Source organism: Staurois parvus, unplaced genomic scaffold (genome assembly GCF_062004578.1).
Source record: "Staurois parvus isolate SC_StPar_1 unplaced genomic scaffold, SC_StPar_1.0 ptg000394l, whole genome shotgun sequence".
Taxonomy (NCBI): Eukaryota; Metazoa; Chordata; class Amphibia; order Anura; family Ranidae; genus Staurois; species Staurois parvus.
The window spans coordinates 5,292,535-5,319,381 of NW_028318190.1; the positions used below are offsets into that span (position 1 = coordinate 5,292,535).

Sequence of the window (26,847 nt, forward strand, 5' to 3'; positions counted from 1 at the left end):
ATGCAGTGCTATATAGGACTCTCTATAACTCATCAATTTGATGTAGTTCCTCATACCTACTTATACACTCTTTGGGGTTTATTTACTAAAGCTGGAGAGTCCAAAATCAGACTCCCTTCTGCATAGAAACCAATCAGCTTCTAACCTCAGCTTGTTCAATGAAGCTTTGGCAATGAAACCTGGAAGCTGATTGGTTTCTATGCAGAAGGGAGTCTGATTTTGGACTCTCCAGCTTTAGTAAATAAACCCCTTTGTGCGTTCCTGGCTGAACCCCTACTTCCTAATTTTTTTGTTATTGTCACCATTGTTTATATTCTGATTATGATGACAGTTCTATGTTATATGTGATTTTGTCACTCTATACTGTCCTAATGCTATTTGAGATCTTAAGAAAGATATTGAAACATAAAAAATAATATAGTCTAATTAATCATGCATTATTTATGTGGTTGAAATGTGATTTACATTTACATTGACTTTTGTTTTATACATAATTTATAAATTTTGTAGTATAAAATATAAAACTACTTTACAAGCGCAAGAAAAAATATACAGTGTTAGTGACTTAAAAATTCCTGACAAAACGTGGTGGTTTTTCTGTTTGCTGATGATTTGCTAGCATACACATTGACCTGGATGACCAGGTTGATGTAGTTGTTTCCAATTTCTCAAGGTAAACTCAATTTTTATGCAGTTTCACAGCTTCTGTCTAGGAACTGCTAGAAAGTTGTGACAGGGGACATTTCAAATATATTTTTACAACAGCCTCTATGCACAGGTACTTTTTTAGCAAAAGGAATGACATGGGTCACTTTAATTCTAAACAGTGAACTGTATTGAAATATAAGCAAAATCATTTCTGTTTGTTTAATAAATAACTTTAGGCAATTTTTTTTTCTTTTTTAGTTTTGGATAGAGCAGAGGCAGATTAGAACACCTGTCAAATGTTTATTGATGTCTGTGTCCCCATTGAGGGGATTCACACCCTCTATTGGTCCTTGACCATTATTATCGAACTTGAAAAAACTCACACATTTTGAACAGGATTAGAGAGAAATTTTTCCAATAGGGACACTAGTTCTGATAACACAAGTGACAGCTAGGGATTTTACTTTGGATAGATTTCCTCTTACTTCCTGTTGTGGTTATGGTGCCCATGAGTGGCCAAAAATGGGCAGGGGTTATAACATTCGCTTAGTCTGTCTATGAACAAGTTTTGCCTTCAGTTCTAATTAAGTCCTTGGTGTGCCAGTATTCTTCTTAATACGATGAACAGGCTTTGTTGAGCCTGGGTCTCAAAGATGCTCAATTTTAATCTGTGGAAACAGTTGAGATCACTATTTTAGCAATATTTTGCATGTTAATGTGAAACTGTTGTTTTGCTGCTGCAGCCTCTTCTGCTAGAAAAAAATTATTCTCCTAGCAATTTTTTCTTTTGGCACCAAAGTTCAGCTTGAAATATTCATCTTTCCCCGACCTTCAACTTGCAACCACAGTTTTTCTTTGCTGGTCCCATGTCTCCGTGTTTGGCATATATTGATATTATTTTTGAGACTGTTCCCCTGAAGGCATTAAATAACTTTGCAAGACGTTTGCACTTACAATGTGGGCACCAAATATTTGTTCTCTATAGATCACAGCTGCCTAATGTTGCTTTGAAAGCTAACATAACAAATTGCCAAAGGAAAGACCTATATTTCATCTGACACATACTGCTAATTGGCAACAAATCTAATTGCAATTTAACACTTCAAAAATAAACTCCTTTTATGTGGCATTTCCTCCCGTCTGTCCACTTTTTGTGCAGAGACTGAGTTTCAATGTCTCTCTAGGTTATATGAAAAAAATAACAATTACGTGAATGAGGAGGGTAGACAGAATATTGAAGAGATGTGAAGTAGGAGAATAGATGTGAAAGAAAACAACTGGGATTTCAGAAATAGTTGCAGGACTCCAGCAGGAAGACTCTTTGTTGCCAAATGTTTAATTTATAAAAAAATTGTTTAAAGGTGGCCTAACACCGGATCCACTCCCCACCCCGCTGAACTTACCTCCCGTGATCCTGAGCTGTCAAACCGCTACACCAGTCCAGGGATTTGAAATCGACCTGCTTGAACTCTCCATCAAGCTCTGCCAGGACAGACCAGATGGATTCTAATTGGTCAGCACTGTCAAAGTCTTGAGATTCCTGGGTCTCAAGACTGACTAAATATAATTGGAATTCTTGTGCAAAAAAGTTATATACTGCTGTCCTGTCTAGATGGGCCTTATTTGTTGCTATCTCTGCACATATGGTGCGTTTGTAATGGTCATATATTGACTATCTCTTTCAGTCTCTCTACTCCCATTCCATTCAACAGAGCCTTTTCTACCTTTCACTGTTGGAATGACACAAAGAGGTACAAGCATTTTAGCACTTTAACCCTGCAGCAGTTTTTTAAGTGTTCTTGCATGGCAAGACCACTTACTGTTATCTCACATATATATTCTTATTATTATAGCCAAATTTACTACCCTAACTCCTCCCACAGTTTTTACACTACATAGACAGTAATATACGGAAACGTGCGGATTGTTCCCGATTGGTGTGCTATTACTTTGTGGAACGTTTCGCCAAATGGTTCGCGAAATATCGGCGTTTTTGTGGTGAAATAGGTCCCATAGGAATGAATGGTGGAATGTTCAAAACTAGAGTGGGAGCTGACAAAAGCTAGAGTGTGAGCTGAAAAATCAGGACATGATTTCTAAACTGCCATCACTCCCTCATTTTTAAGCCCACCTACACAAATCTTATATCAAAACATTCAGCTATCCCTGCTGCCACTAAAAATGTCCACAGCTAAACCATAGTCCTGATAGTTTTCACAATATGACCATTTGTTTGCGACTCATGCCGCCCATTGACATTCATTGAAACTCCACTCTAGCCAACTCAAATTTGAAAGGCAATTTCTACTGTGACTGTGCCTTCATTTTTAATATTTCAGAGACATACTATGCATCAAAATGTAGGTCTGCGTCTTGTAATTCTCACAATATAAAGCTCTTCACTGTGGGATTTATAATTTTTAAACTACAACCATTTGAAGATGGCAACCGCCAGTGAAGTGAGCAAGTTGGAGCAGTTTGTTTTTAACCGCTCTTCTCTGCCCTTGCTGTAGAGTGAGTTGTCATAGGAACCCAGGTGTGTGAGCAGGCAGCAGAGTGACAAGCCACTCCACCCAGTTACTCTGCCCACTCCAGTTGTAGACTACTGGTGGAGGCAAGAACACTTCACACAATTTCCCCAGAAATTGTAGCTTTTCTAGTTTTTTTATTATTATAGTAGAGTCTCTTTAACTACCTCCTGCCTGGCTCATTGTAATAATATGCCCCGGCAGGAGCACTGCTACCCTAGATGGACATCATATGATGTCCTTCCAGTTCATCACTGTAATAAGCAATCATAGAGTAAAACAAAATCCTGATCATTTCCCCAGAGCAGTACAGTGCCACTGGAAAAAGTTTTATTTATTATTTTTTTTTACACATTGTCACCAGTTGTCTTTGATCATGGTGATGTTGTACTGCTCTGGTGACAGTATGTAAAAAAAATTGCGTAAAATTTATTTTAATTTTTATTTCTAATTCCTTAATTTTCAAAACAATTGTGACAAAAAATGTCAACTTCAAAAGCTCACTATGCCTCTTATTAAATACATTGTACATTGGGGTGTCTATTTTCAGAAAGGGTTTTTTGGGAGTATTTGTACTGTCCTGACATCTTATAGCTTCGAGAAAGGTTATAGGCCGTCAATATATCAGGACTGATCAATTTTCAAATATATACAGTATAGTTTGTAGACGTAACTTTCACACAGACTACATAATACACTGATATTACACAAGTTATTTTTACCAAAGAAATGTAGCAGAATACATCTTGGCCTAAATTTATGAAGATTATTTATTTGCAAAAAAGGTTACTACTATTACTTGTCATTTATACAGCAAAAAAAAAATGAAAGAAAGCTGTGGTGATTAACCACTTCAATACCAGACACTTTCACCTAGTGGCATCGCTACAGGAGGGCAAGGGGAAGGGGCTATTGCCCCCCCAGGTTATTCCTTGTTCCCTTTTCCCCGCCCCACCAAATTAGGCAGTGAACAGGCCATGGCGTTCCCGCCAGCTGGGGGGGGGCACTGACAAGTGGAATAGGGCCCCGCTTCCATCATAGGCAGTATCGGGGCCTCTCCTGCATGCCCAAGCACCCATGCACCCAGTGACATCACTAGGGGGGTGCACACTGAGGTGACACCCACCAGAGGGGTGACACCCAGGGCCGTCTATAATGTAAGCCAAAACGGTGCATTGAGGCCCCAGCATTTGGAGGAGTTAGATGTAACTTCCCCCTCCAGAGCTGCTTAGCCTTTAGTGCTGTACTTCCCAGCTCCGGGCTTCTTGCTGACAATGGAATGGGAGTCCAAAGGGATCTTCCCTCCGGACCGGGACACTGCTGCTGAGCTGACTGGCCGGAAGTCTGAGGTGACCTGCATGCTGTCTGGACTGGGACACTGCTGCTAATGTGAGTGAGGGTCCTGGGGGGAAAGTAAGCAGAGTCTGGCTCCACACAGAGGAGGGGGGAGGGGACAGGGATCACACAGGTGTAGTCTATAGGGAGGAAGGACAGGCTCTCCCAGGTCCTAGAGCTTGGTACACCGACAGCAACATCACCATACCATCCACAAAACATCCAATCACAGCAGATCACATGGCAATTGTACACAATGAATGGCTTCAGTTCATAGCCATTCATTGTGTACTATTGTGTTGATCTCTGTGATTGGTCACAGTGATCACATGGTCCAGACAAGGTCCAATCGCATCACAATCTGCACCAATGACATCTTCAAAATAGTACACACTGGATGAATGGATGTCATTCATAAAAAAATGGTTTCTTATCACAGTGATTATAACTGTTATAAGCAATCATAGTGTTAAACAAAATACTGATCACCTCCCTAGAGTAGTACAGTGTCACTATGGTAACACGGTATTGCTATATGCCATAGTTCATACCAGTGTAATCAGTTCCAGTGCAGAAAAAAAAGTTGAACATGCCTCATAACCAGCCACCCCCAGCCTGATTGTCCCTGGCCTGCCTCATTTAATTGTATTAAAATAGTGCCTAGGAACGCACACTCCTCCAGACCAATATCCACCCATCAAAGCATTTCTCCTGTTTGCACCTGGGATGTTGACTCTTGAAGTGTAATAAGGCAGACTGCTGTGAATATTTCAGGAAGTTATGTACAGCACCATGATCTGCCTGTATTGTATAGCAACTCAGAGACCCAGCTATGATGTCACTGGGTCTAAAATAAGGTATGTAATGAAAATAGAAAGGTTTTATTTAAAATTTTCATTAGCGTATTGATGAGGGTGAAAGAAGAAACCAGGAAATGCAACTTATAAGCAGATTCAATTTCAACTTTAAGGCTAGCCTATTGACTAAAGTTGGGGAGGAATAGCACTAGTGGACCTAGAAGTATAAATACAGTTGACAGCACGGAGTCTGACTATTACACTCGAAAAACTGTTTCTGAAAATACAGTTATCCTTTAAAAAAAATAGGAACTAAAAATGAACATGTAGTTATAATAGGGAATAAAATGATGAGCTAAGCCTTTGTGGAGAAAAAGAAGAAACATGATCTAGCATGACACTTGAGATGGATAATGGGCAGACAAGTTGGTACGATATGAATAGTGAGGAATATTGAGAATGTAAGCGAGCAGGTGAAAGAATGAAAGAAGGCTGGGGTGCATGTGAAGTGCATGCTGTGAAAAACATAAAATCAAGCACTGTATATGTATGGCTCATCTATAGAATTGCACCCATAGAGAAATACTAGAGTTTAACCTGTATTTATGAAAATATTCCCAGTGTGAAGAGAATTTATGCAGAGAGTATTACCAGTTTTTTTAAATTTACAAACAGCTGTTAAGCTCCCTTCACTGTGGAAATGGTGACGTATGCTCACTGGGTATTGCCAGGGTTCAGTACGTTTCATTGTACCTTTAATAGCAAAAATTCAGTAGGATACACTAAGGTTGCCACCTCATCACACATCTTAATTACACAGGTTCTGAGGCTAATTTATTGCAGATAAGGCACTAAGTGAGTTTAATTACTAACTTAATCAGCCACAGAACTTATGTATCTAATATGTGTCCAGTTTTAAAGGGATGAGGTGGCAGCCCTATGATACACATATCAGAACATGTACATTTCGACCACTATTTATTACAGGTACTTATATAGTATGTTCATACATACACATACTAGGGCCAGTTTAGACAGGATCCAATTAACCTACCAGCATGTCTTTGGAGTGTGGGAGGAAACCAGAAACCCACACAGGCACAGGAAGAACATGCACACTCCAGGCAGGTGGTGCCATGGTTGGTATTCGAACCAACAACCCTAGTACTGCCAGGCAGAAGTGCTAACCATTTAGCTAATGTGCTGCCCTACACTTTTTGTAAGTACAGCAGTCTAGCTCTAGTGGTCTGACATGGTCCCTGCCTTCCTACAAGTGTGACTTTCCATTCAGTAGTGCTCATGCTCCCTGTTTGGTACAGTTCTCCATTCAGCAGCACTCACTCCCCCAGTGTGAGCGTTGTTGATTGGAGAGGCATCTTTTTTCAGAAGCCTGGGCAGACCACTGTTTGGGATAAAGCTTGAGCACAAATAAAGTAAAAAATACATGCAAAATACTTAAAAACCTATATTTTTATGCACCCCATGATTTGTATTATTTGTTGAACTTGAGCGCTGCTTCTTCTCTTGCTGATAAACTTCATCTCTTATTGATAAATTGCCTTTAAAATTTTTACTGGTCACCAGAAATCCTCCATTGAACATGTGGAATGGAAAGTATATTTTGATACATTTAATCTGGGAGAAAAGTCACTGCTTGACTTGTATTGTTTCCAGCAGTCCTAGATAACAGGGGTGCAACAGAGGGCCATTTTACTGAAAATTCCTAGATGGAGACCTAGGCCCCTTTTACTCCTTTCCCCACCATGTACTGGGTTCCCGTACACACCCAGCAAAGATACATTTCTCTGTTGACTTCCCTCAGCAGCTCAAAGAGGCCTTACCTGATTAGGCAGAGGTAGCTGGGCAAGTGATCTGAAGCTATGTGGGAGGTCCTCTGCCATCATAACTATTATGCAAGCAGTTGCAGTGGGGTAATACTTTGTCCTCAGGCCCTGGATCTTCATAGCTGTTCACCTGTGTTACCAGAGCTACCCTGGACTTCACTGTGAGGAACACTATTTTAAGAGGCTAATCAAAAGTAACTGTGTTCTGTGCTGTAGTGCTTCTCAGCTTGACTGTCTGTTGATATAGAGTCTTATTGAGACTATATTATACAGCCACATTACCCTGAATAAACCACAGGAATGTTGCTGTGTAGAGTCCATGTTTTTGCCGTTTTCATAATCTGTTTTGCATTATTCAGCAGTGTAGGCATGGTCTTTCCCATTATGACCCTGTTTTGCATTATTGCTTCCATTTTTACACCTGTATAATAAACTGGTACAGTTACTCTCTTTCTGATCATTTTGCTGAATACTAGAGATGAGCGAATTATTCAAAAATTTGATTCGGCTGATTCGCCGAATTTGCGGGAGAAATTCAATTCGATGCGAATTTATTCGCTGCGAATTTAACTTATTAAAAGGGTTTCTAGGCTTCAGAGAGCCTTTATATTAGTACAGAACACTGTACCTTTAATTTAAATGCCCTTGGAGTCTGCTGGGGAAGAGAAATAATACTGTCAGTCAGTATGACATGCAGATGAGTGCCGTCGATCTTAGAATCACCGCACACTTCACTCATTTGGGCAGTCACGGGGCACGACGAAGAAGAAGAAGAAGAATGAAAAGAAGAATGAAAAGAAGAAGAATGAAAAGAAGAAGAAGAAGAATGAAAAGAAGAATGAAAAGAAGAAGAAGAAGAATGAAAAGAAGAAGAATGAAAAGAAGAATGAGAAGAAGAATGAAAAGAAGAATGAAAAGAAGAATGAGAAGAATGAAAAGAAGAATAAAAAGAAGAAGAAGAAGAATGAAAAGAAGAATGAGAAGAAGAATGAAAAGAAGAATGAAAAGAAGAATGAGAAGAATGAAAAGAAGAATGAAAAGAAGAAGAAGAAGAATGAAAAGAAGAAGAAGAAGAATGAGAAGAATGAAAAGAAGAAGAAGAAGAATGAAAAGAAGAATGAGAAGAATGAAAAGAAGAAGAAGAAGAATGAAAAGAAGAATGAAAAGAAGAAGAAGAAGAATGAAAAGAGGAAGAAGAAGAATGAAAAGAAGAATGAAAAGAAGAAGAAGAAAAATGAAAAGAAGAAGAAGAAGAATGAAAGAAGAAGAAGAAGAAGAATGAAAAGAAGAATGAGAAGAAGAATGAAAAGAAGAATGAGAAGAATGAAAAGAAGAATGAAAAGAAGAAGAAGAAGAATGAAAAGAAGAATGAGAAGAAGAATGAAAAGAAGAATGAGAAGAATGAAAAGAAGAATGAAAAGAAGAAGAAGAAGAATGAAAAGAAGAAGAAGAAGAATGAAAAGAAGAAGAATGAAAAGAAGAATGAAAAGAAGAAGAAGAATGAAAAGAAGAAGAAGAAGAATGAAAAGAATAATGAAAAGAAGAATGAAAAGAAGAAGAAGAAGAATGAAAAGAAGAAGAAGAAGAATGAAAAGAAGAAGAATGAAAAGAAGAATGAAAAGAAGAATGAGAAGAATGAAAAGAAGAATGAAAAGAAGAAGAAGAAGAATGAAAAGAAGAAGAAGAAGAATGAAAAGAAGAATGAAAAGAAGAAGAATGAAAAGAAGAAGAATGAAAAGAAGAATGAAAAGAAGAAGAAGAAGAATGAAAAGAAGAAGAAGAAGAATGAAAAGAAGAAGAAGAAGAATGAAAAGAAGAATGAGAAGAATGAAAAGAAGAATGAAAAGAAGAAGAAGAAGAATGAAAAGAAGAAGAAGAAGAATGAAAAGAAGAAGAAGAAGAATGAAAAGAAGAATGAAAAGAAGAAGAAGAATGAAAAGAAGAAGAATGAAAAGAAGAAGAAGAATGAAAAGAAGAAGAAGAATGAAAAGAAGAAGAAGAAGAATGAAAAGAAGAAGAAGAATGAAAAGAAGAAGAATTCCAGTACAGCAAAAAGTGTATCTGCAGAGAGCTCCACTATTTCTGACAGTTCTCTGACAGTTCCTTCACATTTACAGCGGTTGAAACATTGTATCTATTTGTTTCCGAATAAAAACATCTGTATCCTAAATGGAAACAAATAGATACAATGTTTCAACCGCTGTAAATGAACTGTCAGAACTGTCAGAGAACTGTCAGAAATAGCGGAGCTCTCTGCAGTGACACTTTTTGCCGGCTGATCGGGGAAAATTCGATTCGTGCATCCGAAGTTTGCTAAAATTCGGATTCGGTGCGAATCGAATTTTTCCTAATATTCGAAACAAATTCCACTTCGCCAAGTTCGATTCGCTCATCTCTACTGAATACCAATCCTGTTACTCTTAGCATCACGAACAGGGTCACCTGTGTCAGACACTGGTGGTGGGAATGGTGAGTAGTACTCCAGAGGGAGGCAGACAGCCTACCACTCTTGAAATAATAACCTACAGTACTTATTCTTGGCAGGATTCCTACCACAACAATTACCCAAGTACACAGGGCAAGGTCGGGATATGGGTGAAAGGGCTCATAGATTGCGTTGTGTGATCCAATCATAAAGAATCTCACCTGTTCAGCAGGCAGAACTGGCCTTTTACACATTGGAGTGGTAAGTAAGAAGATTAATCCTGAACCAGAATTCTCTTGACAGGATAGTTAACCACTTAGAAGCAGTGTATAGTCAAGCAGCAGCATTAGGAGACCTTAAGATTCACTTCAATCTAGGGACAAAGTCCTAGTCCGATATAAAGAGCACTCCGGCAAGGAAAACTGCAAACACCATGGAAGAAGTTTTAATACAATAGTATTTTTCAAGTACACCAGTCTATTATATTCAGAGAGAAGGAACCCAAGAAAAAACTAAATATCTACCATGAAAACTCATCAAACCCTTAGAATCCCATAGAGTGGCCCATAAGGTTTTTTTTGAAGAACCTGTCTAAGTTAGTGAGCAAACACGTCACAAGGATTAATGGAGGCCGCCTCCTGTACTTTCACCATTATGTCCATGACTCCCCGATGAAGCTTTGTATCCTAACAATATTACACAGCCCAATGGTCACCCAGATCAAGTTCATGCTTCCTCTTTGGAGCTCTCTAAACCACCATCCACTGATGCACCTCAAGACAGAAATATGTCAGAGTGAAACTGAGACTTAGCCCCTAAGGTTGTTCCTAGAGACATAACTTTGGGAGACCCATTGTACACTTTGCGCAAGATCAATTTGAATAGTGTTTACACTTGTCTGAACTCAGATGCAGGAAGATATGATTCTCAATTTCCCCCCATCAGCAGCTCAGGGAGGCCAAGCTTGATGAGGAAGAGTTAGCTGGGCAAGTGATCTTTAGCTAGCTAGGAGGCCCTCCACTCTAAGAGCTGGCATGTAAGCAGCTGGGCCTGAGCCTAACAGCATGCATTTTCTCCAAAAGATCCAGATACCGTGGGGAGCACCTCCCCAATTGCTACGAGAGTACTGCAGTTCTTTGTGCTCAGGCCTTCAATGCCTGAAGCTCTTCACTTGGGTTACTAGCACTACCCTGGATGCGAGGGCTGCTGTTTATTTGGACAGTTGCAAGTAGTTGTGATTCTCAGCTTGACTTTCTGTTGCTATAAAGAAGCCTTTGTCAGCTTTTTTATGCTCGAGGACCACTTGAAAGAATTTGGAACAATTTTCAGGTCTCAAGAGTGATCAGTGAGTTGTAGATAGAATAATGAAACCATAAATAATATCACTTACACTAACACTGACAATGTATTGGTGCTCAGTGGAAACAAGAAAGCTGGCGAAACACGAAAAGTATTTTTCTGTTCAGCCCATATAATAGATTCCTCTATGCATGGATAGATGGATGAAACTCTTGCTTTGGTCATGTGTATTCTGACAGCTGGCGATGCTGACTGTCAGAATACCCAAACAGTACTTGCATTTGATTGAATGCAAACACTGTTTGGCTGAACATTTTCCACCTGGCTCCTTTGAAAAAAGTTGACAATGTTGTACAGAGTCCATGTTTGTGTAACTTTATTAATCTGTTGTCCATTATTCTGCAGTGAATGCATGCACTTTGCCATGCTGACCCTGTTTTGCTTTATTGATTCTAGCTTTGCATCTGTTTAGTAAATTAAAGTTACACTTAGTCTTTGATCATTTATCTGATTACCCATCCTGGTATGGAAGCAAGGCTTAGTAGGTTTTACTTTAGCTATGTAACACAACACTGGTTTCACATTTATACTGGTTTAAGCCACCCATAGACATGATGTAACACTCACTGTGCCTGTTTTTTCAGGGTAATGATCTCATTTAAGTACTGCTCATTAACGTCTCCACCCATCTCTATTCATATAAACATGAGCTTTGAACTCCAATGAAATGTTGGTGCCTGAGGATTATCAGATTGTACATGCACATCCTAATGTCCTCAATCAAGTCGCTTTGTTTATAAAGCTTTTAAAATCGTCATTTTTATATCCAAATGCGCCAAGTGGAGTGTATGTGTGGCTGTTTTTATGAACAAAACAATTTAGTGCTGTTAGCACTTGATATAATCCTTATTGTTTTATATATGTTTTAGAAATGGATTACATATTTTTGTATTATTTGTATTCTTCACCATAGAACCATTTATAAGACCATATGTAAATTTATAAGAGGGAGAAAAGAATTAGAGATTGTTGGAATACTAACACCTTTCTGTTGTGGAAAGGAGGATAAAAGTAGAAAACGTGGATGATTATCAGAAGAGAAGCCTATAAAGCTGAGTAACCTTTGTGTAATAGGGAGGTACCAAAACGGGTGAGTGATTTTCGGTTTTGAGAAGCCCAACCATTTGTGGGGAGAACTTTAAAAAATATACAGTATGGTGGAGACAAGAAGATATCACAGATTGTTTTATAGACTTTACAGAGCACACAATTTATATATTGTTCCTGAAGGGGAATGGATTGGGATAGATCATTGCAGACAATAAATTTGATATCATTTTTAGTTGTTTATTTAAACAAATACAGTCATGGCCGAAATTGTTGGCACCCTTGATATTTTTCCTGAAAATCAAGTATTTCACACAAAAAAGGTATTGCATTAACACATGTTTTGCTATACACATGTTTATTCCCTTTGTATGTATTGGAACAAATATAAAACAGAGGCAGAAAAGCAAATATGACATAATGTCACACAAAACCCCAAAAATGGGCTGGACAAAAGTATTGGCACCCTTAACTTAATATTTGGTTGCACACCCTTTGGAAAACATAACTGAAATCAGTCGCTTCCTATAACCATCAATAAGCTTCTGACACCTCTCACCCGGAATTTTGGACCACTCTTCCTTTGCAAACAGCTCCAGGTCTCTCTTATTGGAAGGACACCTTTTCCCAACAGCAATTTTAAGATCTCTCCACAGGTGTTCAATGGGATTTAGATCTGGGCTCATTGCTGGCCACTTCAGAACTCTCCAGCGCTTCTTTGCCATCCATTTCTGAGTGCTTTTTGACGTATGTTTGGGGTCATTGTCCTGCTGGAAGACCCAGGATCTTGGACGCAAACCCAGCTTTCTGACACTGGGCCCTACAGTGCGACCCAAAATCCTTTGGTAATCCTCAGATTTCATGATGCCTTGCACACAGTCAAGGCACCCAGTGCCAGAGGCAGCAAAACAACCCCAAAACATCATTGAACCTCCACCATATTTTACCGTAGGTACTGTGTTTTGTTCTTTGTAGGCCTCATTCCGTTTTCGGTAAACAGTAGAATGATGTGCTTTACCGAAAAGCTCTATCTTGGTCTCATCTGTCCACAAGACGTTTTCCCAGAAGGCTTTTGGCTTACTCAAGTACATTTTGGCAAACTGTAGTCTTGCTTTTTTATGTCTCTGTGTCAGCAGTGGGGTCCTCCTGGGTCTCCTGCCATAGCGTTTCATTTCATTTAAATGTCGACGGATAGTTCGCGCTGACACTGATGCTCCCTGAGCCTGCAGGACAGCTTGAATGTCTTTGGAACATGTTTGGGGCTGCTTATCCACCATCCGGACTATTCTGCGTTGCAATCTTTCATCAATTTTCCTCATCCGTCCACGACCAGGGAGATTAGCTACAGTGCCATGGGTTGCAAACTTCTTGATAATGTTGCGCACTGTGGACAAAGGCAAATCTAGTTCTCTGGAGATGGACTTGTAACCTTGAGATTGTTGATATTTTGCCACAATTTTGGTTCTCAGGTCCTCAGACAGTTCTCGTCTCCTCTTTCTGTTGTCCATGCTTAGTGTGGCACAGACAGACACACAATGCAAAGGTTAAGTGAACGTCTCTCCTTTTTATCTGCTTTCAGGTGTGATTTCTATATTGCCCACACCTGTTACTTGCCCCAGGTGAGTTTACAGGAGCATCACATGCTTGTAACATTCTTATTTATCCGCAGTTGTGAAAGGGTGCCAATACTTTTGTCCAGCCCATTTTTGGAGGTTTGTGTGACATTATGTCGAATTTGCTTTCTTTCCTCCCTTTTTTTGTTTTGTCCCAATACACACAAAGGGAATAAACATGTGTATAGCAAAACATGTGTTAATGCAATACGTTTCGTGAGAAATACATGATTTCCTGGAGAAATATCAAGGGTGCCAACAATTTCGGCCATGACTGTAGCTATGTCAATGTTCGGAGATTAGGGGTTACATGTTGGGAAATATTTAGAGTGCTTCAGATTTCTTGTATATAATGTGAATGCAGAGCTAAGGGAAGTCCTAGGCTCCTCCTCAGCTCTGAAGTGTCACATGACACAGCCAATTGGAGACCTAGGAGGACATCACTCATTCTATGGGGGGCTGCTGCCTCTGAGGTTTGTTTGGTGAAATTTTAAACAGAGAGAGTAAGGAATTAGTGCTTACTAATGACTTCTGAACTACTTTTGACTAGACAAGGGTGTGTCTCTACGCACCAAAAGGCAGACTGAATAAAAATTAGCTTTTGTTCAAACGTTATAAAAAAAAGGCATGTTTTAGCTGTAACTCTGTAAGTGTGTACTCATAGGCAGGGGCGGACTGACCATTTGACCATTTGGAAACTCGGCACTGCCCGAGGGCCCGGGGTCAGTAGGGGGCCCCATGAGATGCCCCTGGTAATTTTTTCATAGGCTTTTTTGAGTTTGGGCAAGGACACAGGGTCCCTATGATTCCCTATTGCCCGGGGGCCCCATGAGTTGTCAGTCCTCCCCTGCTCATAGGGTAAAGATAAAACAACTATGAGATACTTAAAAAGGACCCCACTTATAAATATCTGAAAGAGTTTGGAGTAGGGGGGTAGAAGAAGGGGTGCTCTCAAAGGATGAATATTATTATATTCATATTTATTATTAATGATCATCCAACGATTTCAACCATCTATGCCTTGCCTAAAGTGCATAAGCACCAAAAAAAACCTCCAGGTCGTCCCATAATATCGGATAATCAGAACCTTAGGACAGGGCCAGCAAATACATAGATTATGTGTCCATATGTTTATAGCTTGTCATCATATATTGAACACACGCACAATTTTGTGAACAAACGTATGGATATTACGATAAACTATGATGTTTGGCTAGCCATCCTGGATGTAGAGGCCCCTTATAGTAAAAAAAAGCATGACTTGGGTCTCAAAACCTGTAAATTCTTCTTGAGAGCGGGATCCACAATTTTTCAAAAACATATAACATTTGTCCTTCAACTATTACAGTTTATATTAGAGCACAACTTTTCCTATTTGATGGAAAGATCTATAGGCAGTGCAGGGGAACTGCAATGGGTTCGTCCTGTGCACCGACATATGCAAATCTGTTCCTTGGGTGGTGGGAGCGTACCATTGTATTTTCAGAAGATTTAGAATAATTTACTTTGTATATTTTAATATGGGCATGCTTCATTGATGATATTTTCATCTTCTGCCAGGGCCAGAAGGAGACATTGAATTGAATGTGAATTCAGTGAATTTGTGACCCATCTGAATGAGAATGATATTGGTATTTATTTTGCTAACAAGAGCCAGTATGATAGCATTAACTTTTTAGATCTTAAAATCACAAGAGCAAAGGTCTGTAATATTAATACAACGGTCTAACGCGGGAGTCAGCAAACCGTGGCTCCAGAGCCGCATGCGGCTCTTTTTCTACTTTGCTGCGGCTCCGGAGCACACTGCCCACCAGGTGACAGGCAATAGGGTTGCCGTAGCTGCAGTGGTCGGCAAGCCGCGGCTATTTACACTCTTTAATGCGGCTCTTCTGTGTGCCGGGCGCCCGCTCCCCTCCCTCCTCCAAACATTGGCTGTCAGGATGTAGGCGGGGCAGCGTGACGAACTTCTCTCCTCTCATAGTCTGCCCTGAAGACCAGAACGGCGCGGGAACACGGCGAGAGGAACGCGCGGAGCAAAGGTAAGTGAATTGACACAATATGGGGAATGAATTACTATAGGGGAGATGAATTACTATAGGGGGGATGAATTACTCTATGGGGGATGAATTACTATATGGGGGATGAATTACTATGGGGGATGAATTACTATGTGGGGGATGAATTACTATGGGGGATGAATTACTATATGGGGGATGAATTACCATAGGGGGGATGAATTACTATATGGGGGATGAATTACTATGGAGGATGAATTACTATATGGGGGATGAATTACTATATGGGGGATGAATTACTATATGGGGGATGAATTACTATGAGGGATGAATTACTATGTGGGGGATGAATTACTATATGGGGGATGAATTACTATATGGGGGATGAATTACTATGGGGGATGAATTACTATATGGGGGATGAATTACTATGGGGGATGAATTACTATATGGGGGATGTATTTTCAGTTTTAAAAATGTGTCTCTCAAAATAAATTTCAATCGTGGTTTTGGCGAGATTTGGCTCAGTTGAAAAAAAAGGTTGCCCACCACTGACCTAAGGCTATGATTGTGATTATGATGATACACTGTGGCCCTGATTAACCCTTTGCTTACTGGGCCCTTAAACCCCCTTCATGACCAGAGCGCTTTTTGCAATATATGCAGTGTCGGATTTGTTTTAAATGGTTTTGCGGCTCCCAGTCTTTTTTTCCCCTTCGGAAACGGGTCCAAGTGGCTCTTTATGTCTTAAAGGTTGCAGACCCCTAGTCTAACGCAAACCCACATCTACCAACAATCTACTCCACTGGTTGACAACATGCACTGTCTTTGAAAGAGGGATTCCTATGGGGCAAGTCATGAGAGCAAAGAGAAATTTCTCAATTGATGGAGCCTTTCAAGTTGAGAGCATTAAATTGGTAGAAAGATTTAAAAGACGGGGGTATCCTATTTGTGATTTCAGAAAATCGTGTGAGAAAGTTAATGTAGTTCTGAGACAATCCCTGCTTGGTCAAAAAAGGATGAAGATAGATAACCTAGCGGGAATGCAAAATATAGGGACATATTCCAACCAATCTGGCCAGATCTTCAGTATTATCAAAATGTATTGGAATGTTCTACTTGAAGATAAAGACTTGTCTGAAGTTCTCCCCAGAGACCCTCTGATTACATATAGCAGAGGTAGAAATCTTAGGGACATGCTAGTACATAGCGATCTGGTTAATATTCCAAGAGCGCACAAGACTCCTACTTGGCTACCAGATAGACTGAGGGGCAGTTTTAAAGCTTGTGCCTTTGCCCCTACTGTCAAGGAATTTGAAAACCAAAAAAAAATGGAGAGATCTTTAAAATTGTAGCCTTCTATAATTGTAGCACGGAGGGAGTCGTGTATCTCATGAAATGTCCCTGCCCACTATTGTATGTAGTCAGACAATCCGTTAATTTAGATGAAGAGTATTGGAGCATATCAATGATATTGCCTAGAAAAGGGACAGACCATTTGCTAGACGTGTCCTGGAGAGACATGGAGGGGGAACTGAACAATTACAGTTTTGGATCTTTGAACAAGTTAATTTGGGTCCAAGGAAGGAAGACTTGAACAGTAATCTTCTTAAACTTGAAGCCAAGTGGATTTTTCATTTAAAGAGTAACTCCACTTTTGTTGAGAAAAAAACATTCCGGTCTAGATGATCTTGAGTCGCAATTGTGTGCACTATATTATGATTTTTTTCCACGAAAGTGGAGTTACCCTTTAAATTCACGTGTAACGTAAGGGTTAAATGAAGGCTTCACTTCGTGCCTTTTGTTTGTGAATAGTGAATTTTTGGATATGTTGTTAGTCTCAGAAAAATATTGGTATGGGCTATCTCATGGTTTGGAAGATGTTTTTGCTAGTATAATAATATTAATTAGAGTGATGCATATTTGTGTTTATAAGATCCCAATTAGAATATACAGTAAGTGTATAAATGTGCTTAGTGTTGATAAATTATTCATGGTACATTTACATGGCACTGATAAAGAGAAGCAGGGACACGCACCCTCGTCAATTCAAAAGTGACAATTGCCATACAAGATTCATTCATTATATAAGGCTTGGTTGTCGTTTTGACTTCTGAATTGCTTAATATTGACTCCTGTACTCTACGTTACTTATTACTGACCTCTGAAGTCTGAGTTACTTACTACTGACCCCTGCACTCTATATTACATACTGGTGACCCCTGCACTCTATATTACATACTGGTGACCCCTGCACTCTGTATTACATACTAGTGACCCCTGCACTCTGTGTTAATTACTACTAACCCTGGTGCTCTGCGTTACTTACTACTGATCTCTGAACTCTGCGCTACATACTCCTGAGCCCTGCCTCTGCATGACATACTATTGACCTCTGAACTCTGCTTGAGTTAACCCTGACCCCTGTTACCACAAAACCTTGCAACCTTACTTACAACCTGAACACTTTGTATTACACACTATTGATCTCCACATGCAGTATTATTTACTCCTACCTCTACACTCTGCTTTACATACTACCGGCCTCTGAACGCTGCATTACTTTCTACTGACCACTGAATTCTGCACTCTTAAAATCTTCCAAAGTAGTAAAGGGGCCTTGCTAGGTTATCTCCTTAAAAAAAAAAACAAGTGAAATGCACCCAGGTGATCCATGATTTCTTCAAAGTTGTTCACCTCCAGGGGCGGACTGACCATTTGGAAACTCGGGCACTGCCAAGGGCCCAGAGTCAGTAGGGGGCCCCATGAGATGCCCCTGGTACCTTTTTCATAGGCTTTTTTGAGTTTGGGCAAGGACACAGGGGCCCCATGATCCCCTATTGCCCGGGGGCCCCATGAGTTGTCATTCCGCCCCTGTTCACCTCTTCAGGGTTGCCTAACCCTGAAGTACCCTACTGTGCTGTATTTATGGTATAGCAGTGTTGTAATCCTAGGACAGGAAATGGGTTAGGATGACAGAACACCTCTCCCTCTCCTAATCTCCATAAAAAAGGGAGAGATGTTCACAGAGGAGAATTGGCCAGGTATAATAATACTGCATAAGTACAGAGTGCACAGGACAGCACTGGATTTTTGTCAGGATCAACAGGTATTTATTGCACATATTGAACAGATATACCAAAACAATGTAAATTGTATATTAAACAGTCCAAAGGGGAGCAAATAAAATAATTTAATTGCTAGTGTTTATATTAACTTTAGCAATGATGACAACTATTATTATTAATAATAATAATAAACAGGATTTATATAGCGCCAGTTTGCTTTACAACATGAGGGCAAACAGTACAGTTACAATACAATTCAATACAGGAGGCATCAGGGCCTTGCTTGTTAGAGCTTACAATCTAAAACTGGAGGGTCAAGTGATACAAAAGGTAATAACTGTGGGGGATGAGCTGATGGAGAAAATACATGTACAGTTGTTAGGTGGAGGCAGGATAGGTTTCTCTGAAGATAAAAGTTTTCAGGGATTGCCTAAAAGTGGACAGAGTAGGAGACAGTCAGACAGATTGGGGTAGGGAATTCCACAGGATGGGAGAGGCTCGGGAGAAATCCTGGAGGTAGGCATAGGAGGAGGTGACAAGTGAAGTAGAGAGCAGGGGGTATTGGGAGGAAACTAATGAAGAATATATGTGCAGGGGCAGACTGACCATTTAGCCACTCGGGCACTGCCCAAGTGGCCCGGGGTCAGTATGGGGGGCCCCATGAGATGCCCCTGGTACCTTTCATAGGTTTTTTTGGGTGTGGTTTAAGTGTGGGTGAGAACACAGGGGCCCCATGATTTCCTATTGCCCGGGGGCCCCATGAGTCGTCAGTCCGACCCTGTATATTTATTTATTTATTTCAGGTACATATATAGCGCCATCAATTTACGCAGTGCTTTACATATATATTGTACATTCATATCAGTCCCTAACCCTCAAGGGGCGTACAATCTAAGGTATGTGTAAATCGCTGCATAAATTGACAGCACTATATAAGTACCTGTAATAAAAAAATAAATGAATAAACTAATGAACCAAACATAGTTTTACAACACAGAGGACTTGCTAAAACAAAATCTGGTGAAGTTGTATATGGTAGCCAATCAGCTTTTTACTTCAGCTTGTTCAGTTAACCCGTTGATACCGACATAACACAAATATGCAGCCTCACAGAACTGGGCTTTTTTCCGTGGGGCCGCATATTTGCATACCTGTCTTTTTGCTGAGAATGCGCCGTACAGCATGTTCCCAGCACAAGGACCGCGGTGTCACTGAGAGCATTGGGTCCCGTTCTAACGATCGGGACCCGGGACTCCCGATTCCGGGTCACTTGATCACTGTGATAGCCTCTGATTGGCTATTATAGTGATTAGTCACTGTACAGCCCAGCCCCCTTGTCAGGGTCAAAGATCAAGGTAAAAAAATCAGGGTCAAAGGTCAGGATTTTTAAAAAAAATTGGTACCAGTGTCAGTTAGTGTCAGTGTCAGTGTCAATGTGTTTTAGGTAAAAAAAAGACAAAAACAAAATGTGCACTATTGTTTCTGGGCTGTACTATGGGTACAAACAACAAATAACATACACAAATATGGTATAGCTGCGATTGTCAAGATTTTATTTTTGATTGTTCTTTGGTGGTAGGTTATGGTAGTAACAAGAAACATACAGCAAAATAAAAGAAAACTTTTTTTTTACTATTTTGGGCCAGTTTTCCTTTGATAATAAAATAAATCAGGAGATATCTATTTCCATTTACCACCAAATGAAAGCCCAATTTGTCCTGAAAAGAACAAGGTATAATTCACCTGGATGTGCAAAGTAGTTGTGATGATATGTACGATTTTACTAACACATGTCAACGTTGCAAAATTGTGCTTAGGCATTTAGATTTGTTTTACCCTTAGGCATGAAGGGGTTAAGCATTGACAACTAAACTTGGAAGCTGATTGGTTTCTATGCAGAGCTGCACCAGATTTTTCACTCTCCAGTTTTACTAAATCAACCCCAGAGTGTTCGCAGTCAAGACAAAGAAAGTTCTATCAGCTCAATAGAGATTTCTACCTTTCTCCTTCCTATCCAAAAACAAAATCAAGCTGGAGTTTTGATTTCATATTTTTCTTATTTATATACAATGTAATTGGACAGTTGTTAAACTTGTTTTCTAAAATTACTTCTATTTCTAAGTTATACAGGTATAATCATTAATTGGATTCTAGATGTGTTCTACCTGAAATTAAAGGTAACCTGTACAGAGAGGCTACCTGTGTTGACCCCTTCTTCAACATATGCTAGTTGCCTGCACTGACCTGGAAGAAGTCTGTTCTAAATTTCATGTGAATTTCTAATCTTTATGTCAGGTCTCTGACTCAAAGTCAACCATGCAACTGGGACTGTATTTACGATAATGTCATTTATAGGTCAATGATTAGGGCAGCCTCTGTATCTCTATTCTAGGTTTTAATTTAACCACTTGTAGAGATACTGCAGATTGACTGACTCAGCAACTTTGTATATCTTTATGCTTTTATTGTTTTTGTACTTTCCACATTACACATATTTCTTACTACTTATTCTTTAGGATCGAATTCTGGATCTCCTAAAGGAACTGCAGAGATTTCCTGTGACAGTCCCCCTCCTTCGGGTAAGAGTGGCTCCTGCTCCCAATCAGTGTTGCCAACCTGCCAGACTGAAATTCACTGACACAATATGTATATCTACATATAATAATGACCATAGAATTAGAACTATCTCATCTCAACTGGATGAGGGAATGTCTTGCCTAAGGGTGCAGATATTATCACAAATTTCCAATCTTCATATCATGTGATTGAAATGGATATCCTTTAACTCACAAATGCATATTTTAACTCCCACACTTCTAAGAAAGCCTGGGAATATATTCAGTTTTACTTCTTGCATGTACAGTAGTAAATAGTTTGTAAGTTGAAGAAGGCTGTGATGGAAGCTGTCATTTTCCATCTTCAAGCCAGCATGGGTGGGCCACAGGCATATAGTATGAAGCTCCAGTGACATAAAAGTAGTAGTCCAACAAGTACAGACTTGGTCACACAAAGGCACTGCCTGTCAAATTAAAAACAAAAAGCAGAATAGGGTCATACAGGACTTATCTACTTCATGATAAACCTTCCTGCACAACTATTTTACATGTTCTAGATTGGGAGATTTTAACAGCTTAGTACTGAAGTTAATTCACCTTTGTTTCTATGGCGGAGATCTTATAAACTGATATGGACAGCCCACCTTCAGTATAATAATCCTCAATGCACTTTTCGGTAACTTAATGTTAGTTCTAAATGATGACCCAGCACACATGCCAGAAACATGCTGTGTCTGTCACACACTCATTGTCAGAGTCAGTATAACACAAGGCTCCATCCGTCCAACTCTGCTCCGGCCACTCGGCTCCTGGCCTGGGTTTTATAGCGTCTGGCAGTGTGTTGGGAATCACGCTTGCAGTTCACTTTATTGTGACTTGCACACAGCCTCCACCAGTCCCGCACCCCGCTGGCCAAAGTTCGCCAAACACACTTGGATGGTCTCGGAGACTCTCCGAACTCGTCAGGTGGCTTTGGATGCCAGAACTGCACACGCGCAGTTCCGAGCCAAGCCGTTCCAGCCATTTTTCACTGGCACTTTTCTCCTGTTATGGACATTTACAGGCAGGAAAAAAGTGCCGGATTTTTACTTGCTGTCCGTAAAAATTCAGACAGTTGGCAACACTGCTCCCAATTCAGAAGCATGTTCAGATCAGTAACAATTTGCTAGAATCTTAATGTGGTATTGGTTAAAGTAAAACCAAAGGCTTCTGTATCACAGTCTAAACAGGTACAAAAAAAGTTGCTATGTGATGTACAAACCTCATAAAAGAAGAGACAAACATTCCATCATTTGTTTTTCAGATACTGCAGCTCACAGCAAAAGGGCCTATATGTCAATAAGTTAAAGGCAATTAAATTAGTAATGGCTATGTTGATAGCCATGCCCCCTGCAACATTTTTATCCCACTTTAGTGCAAATAGACACAGCCTATAGAGTGGAAGCTCTGTTCTGAATTCAGGAGCTGTGCAACATTGTTGTCTCACTATAAGAAGTTGGATTAGGTAGACTCAGGGGCGGACTGACCATTTGGAAACTCGGGCACTGCCCGAGGGCCCGGGGTCAGTAGGGGGCCCCATGAGATGCCCCTGGTACCTTTTTCATAGGCTTTTTTGAGTTTGGGCAAGAAAACAGGGGCCCCATGATCCTCTGTTGCCCGGGGGCCCCATGAGTTGTCAATCCGCCCCTGGGTAGACTTCACTGGCATGGATCCATAGGTTTTGTGGGACTTTGCATGGGGACCAAGAGAAAATTGGATGGCAGATGCACATATAATTAAGTTGTTTTATTTTTTTAAATGGGTGGCCACAATTCTACTTTAAGCCGAACTTTGGACAGTACTATTCTTAGATAAAATAAAAGGTCATGTCTTACCTTACACTAAATTCTTTAGCTCTTTTCATATAAGTGCTCTGCCTTTTAAAATTTTTAACTGAATCAGTGCTCAATCCTGCTGTGCCACCCTGACCTCCTTTTCACAAGACTGGTGGACAATATCCCTGCTATTCCCCTGGCTATTGGTCTTGTAAATTTGCCTTTGTATTGCCGTGTAGGAGGAAGCAGTATGTCCCCATGCTGTGACACTATCTAGTGGGCAGGACCCTGGTCTGACCATCTCATTTACATTGTGCTTTCTGAGGGACCCCCCCAATGACCCCACACTGTAATCCTGCCCATTCCAAGATGAAATTCTCATGGAATTATGGGAACTGTCATTTGCAATTGTGAGGATGTTCAGAGAGTGAATTTGATATACCTGCCTCTCTGGAATGATGACATCACAGCGTTTTCAAAGGTATATTTTGTTTTAACTGGGCTCTTTTTCTTTTGTAACAACAAACTTTCTCATATGCATACTGAGTAGCTGCAAAGGTGAAATTTTCCAGGCATCCTGGAGTTCAGCTTTAATGCTAGTTAGGAGTATTTATCTGTTTTTATAGAATGACGAGACCACAGTTTTTTTTCTTCCATCCTCAGAGCACAAAGATTGGGGTCACTGTAAACAAGTTAAAGAAGTACAACAAGGACCACCACATTGTAGAACTTGCCAAAATCATCATCAGAGAATGGAAAAAACTACTAGGTAAGTAGGTACAGTGATGAAAGAAAAAAATGTTCAAGTTACAATAACACATCACTGGTCTTTCACCCACATTGTGTAAAACATTCTTAGAGAAGATTGTGGTCTGGTGGATAGAAAATGGTCTATGGTGTGCAGTCAGTCTGCCTAGATGGTACCATGTGTATGTTAGTTCTTCTCTTTCTTCTAATTCAGAATTATTGGATGCTTGGAATGAACATAACTGGGAATAGGATTGTATTTTAGCTAGGTTTCAGTCAGACCAATCACAAGTATTACTCCCTACTATGCTCATTCTTTACAGACTTAGATAGCTTTTAAAGTTTATGTATAAGAGGAATGAGTGTTCCAGGACTGACCTCCAGGACGCAGTCTGGATTCATGGGAAGCAGGAGTTTGTTGAAACTCTACGACAGTTCAACGAAGTATGGGACAATTGGAGGTATGCTCTGAGTTCTTTAGTTACAATTCTGTATTTTATAATAGAAGGGACAGATATTCACAAAGATAGCCATAAATGACATGGAAACAATATGCTGACTCTATTTATTTTGTACATGCTTCTACTTTCATAGTGTTTTTTTCCTCTTGCCCTTTTGTCCTCTTGATATATATGCCATTTTTCTGTGTGCTCTCTGCTAGAATCTTCATACAAAGGTAATGGTACCTCTGTTCCCATGGTCAAGCATTCTCTTGCCAAGACTGAGCCTGCAAGGTAAGTGTTGAAATGTCACAGGCCTGCTTCTATTGTGCAAATGTGGCCAGGCTTCTTAGTTTTGTTCCTTATTCTTCTTTTCAATAAGTTTCCATTGCTGATATTTCCAATTATGCACATTGAAAGAAGAAAGACGTTACACTGAAAGACGGTAGTGCAGTAATAAATATTAATGAGGAGGCTGTCATTAGAATATAGCCATGTATGAGTAAGCTGTGATCTGTATTTGTAAGCTAATCTAATGATTCTACATCAAAGACTGATTTAATTTTTAAAGATGCACAGCTCTTTACCCACGGCAGCTTAGAGACAATGAGCCACCTACATCTAGATTATCACAGAATCATGCAATCACAGAATGCATCACATTTTGCTTTTAATTACTTGTAAGGTAATAAATTACTGTTTACACTCAAGCATAGTAAAGTGTCTCTACAAATTATAATCAGTGTCAGTTTGGTTCTTTAAGACTTTAGTTAAATATCTGCATAGTATGTGAAATACAAGCAGTCATATAATGAGCAAATACAAACAATGAAACCACATGAAAACTTCTACAATCCCACCTGGTCAATATCTAAACAGTTATCTCCTGGTTTGATAAGCTGTTTACTGTCTGTACATTACCCTTAGTTGAAATACAGAAACAATGATGTCAGGACTCTTAAGAGAGCTGGTTTATTGACTGAGTGACTTGAAGAATAGAGTCAACTGACATTGCAGGGTCAACGCCTCTGCTCATGCAATGCAGCAAATAAATTATTTCTTAATTGTTTTCATTGCTTCTAGTGGTGTAGGGGGCAACTGGTGGAAGTAATTCCTATGCAGCCTACACCCAAGTCACCAAATTATTTTTTTACTTGTTCCAGACCAATGACTTAAAAAGTAAACAAGGTAACAGCATGATAGCAATACTCTTTTTTACATATGCAATCAGCAGGTGAAGTTCTTGGTTTCCCTGTTTTCCTGGGTTACATCCTTTCTTCTTTGTTGTAAAAATCTTGTTATTTACAAAGCTCAGTAGCCCAAGCTAAAAATTACACATGCAACTGGATGAATCATAATATATTTTAAAATCTAATAAGCTTAAAAAATAAAATAGAGAAATATTACTTGGCTAGCCAACTATCCAGAATAGTGGACTGGAACGTTCACAAGACACTGAAGGATCATGGACCACTTGAGCGTGCTATCTCTGCAATTCCTTTACATACTTGCCCTTGGATCAAGAAAAATCCATATCCCCAAAATACTCAACAAACACACATTAATTAAACGACCTTTCAAACCTTCCATACCCTGTACCAAAAATTTGACCTCTCCACCGATTGAAACCCCTAATCCCCTTGAGATTTAATGTCTGACCTTCCTTAACACCTGATGGACCAATCCATTCCTCCCTGCTCAAACCTTCTTTAAACAAAGTACCTTTGCTACTCTACAAGAACTACAAGACCTCACCCAATAGGCAACATCTCACAATGGTCCAACTAACAGATCACATTCTTCTTTGCCCCAGAAAGCCAATGGAACTGTACTAGGTACCTTGCAAAAAAGCTGCGCAACATTCCACTTACTCTCACATATATTCCAGCTTATTTCAGAACTAAACACCAAGTGGAGACTCCACAGTTGTAGTCTGGATCAGGGACCTACACAATGCCCTACCAGAGAACAGCTGGTAATAAATTAACATGATCCTTTTAAAAGGCTCCATCAATATCAATATACAAAAAATAAACTACAAACTTCGTAGTAGATGGTAATTAAAATCTTTAAATTAAGAGAAATCTGATCCATATTTGGAACCAGACATTCTAGTTCCAGGTACACCAATTAACTGAAAACATCTCTGACCATGGCCTACACTTCTATCTGGCTTTTTTTCTGTAACATGTCAATCTCCACTTATAATGGTGTGACCCTCCTGCGCTCCAAATGTGTGTTAAAATAATAAAAAATATATAATAAAAGAACCCCAAACAGCTGCTAGCATTAAATCATATACCAATGATCAAGTGAATATAAACCATAAAAATGCTGCGCTACATTCAAACTAATTAAAGTAAATGTGAAATTCAATATCTCAAGAGAAATATTAACAATAATAATAAATATAATTGTAAATGTGCTTAGTGATAACACAAAAAAAAGTGATGACAAAAGCACAAAACTTAAATCAATACGCATGTGCAAAAAAATGCACATACATATATTACATCACACGTGCAAAAATGTGAAGTGAAATATATCTAAATAATACACGCAAACTCAAAGTCCAATGAATATTAAAGGTGAAAAAAAGTTCCAATATTGGA

The 26,847-nt window shown here is 39.6% G+C and overlaps 1 protein-coding gene across 2 annotated transcripts in view; it reads left to right on the plus strand.

Annotated features, from left to right (window-relative positions):
• The window catches only part of LOC149455434 (transcription elongation factor A protein 2-like), a 113,710-nt gene that overhangs the window by 28,862 nt on the left and 58,001 nt on the right, over window positions 1-26,847 (plus strand). For both annotated transcript variants that reach the window (XM_089686282.1, XM_089686283.1), the window contains exons 2-4: window positions 21,196-21,258; window positions 23,712-23,817; window positions 24,457-24,529. In XM_089686282.1, the coding sequence (XP_089542408.1) occupies window positions 21,196-21,258; window positions 23,712-23,817; window positions 24,457-24,529 (242 nt within the window). The remainder of the gene's footprint in view (window positions 1-21,195; window positions 21,259-23,711; window positions 23,818-24,456; window positions 24,530-26,847) is intronic.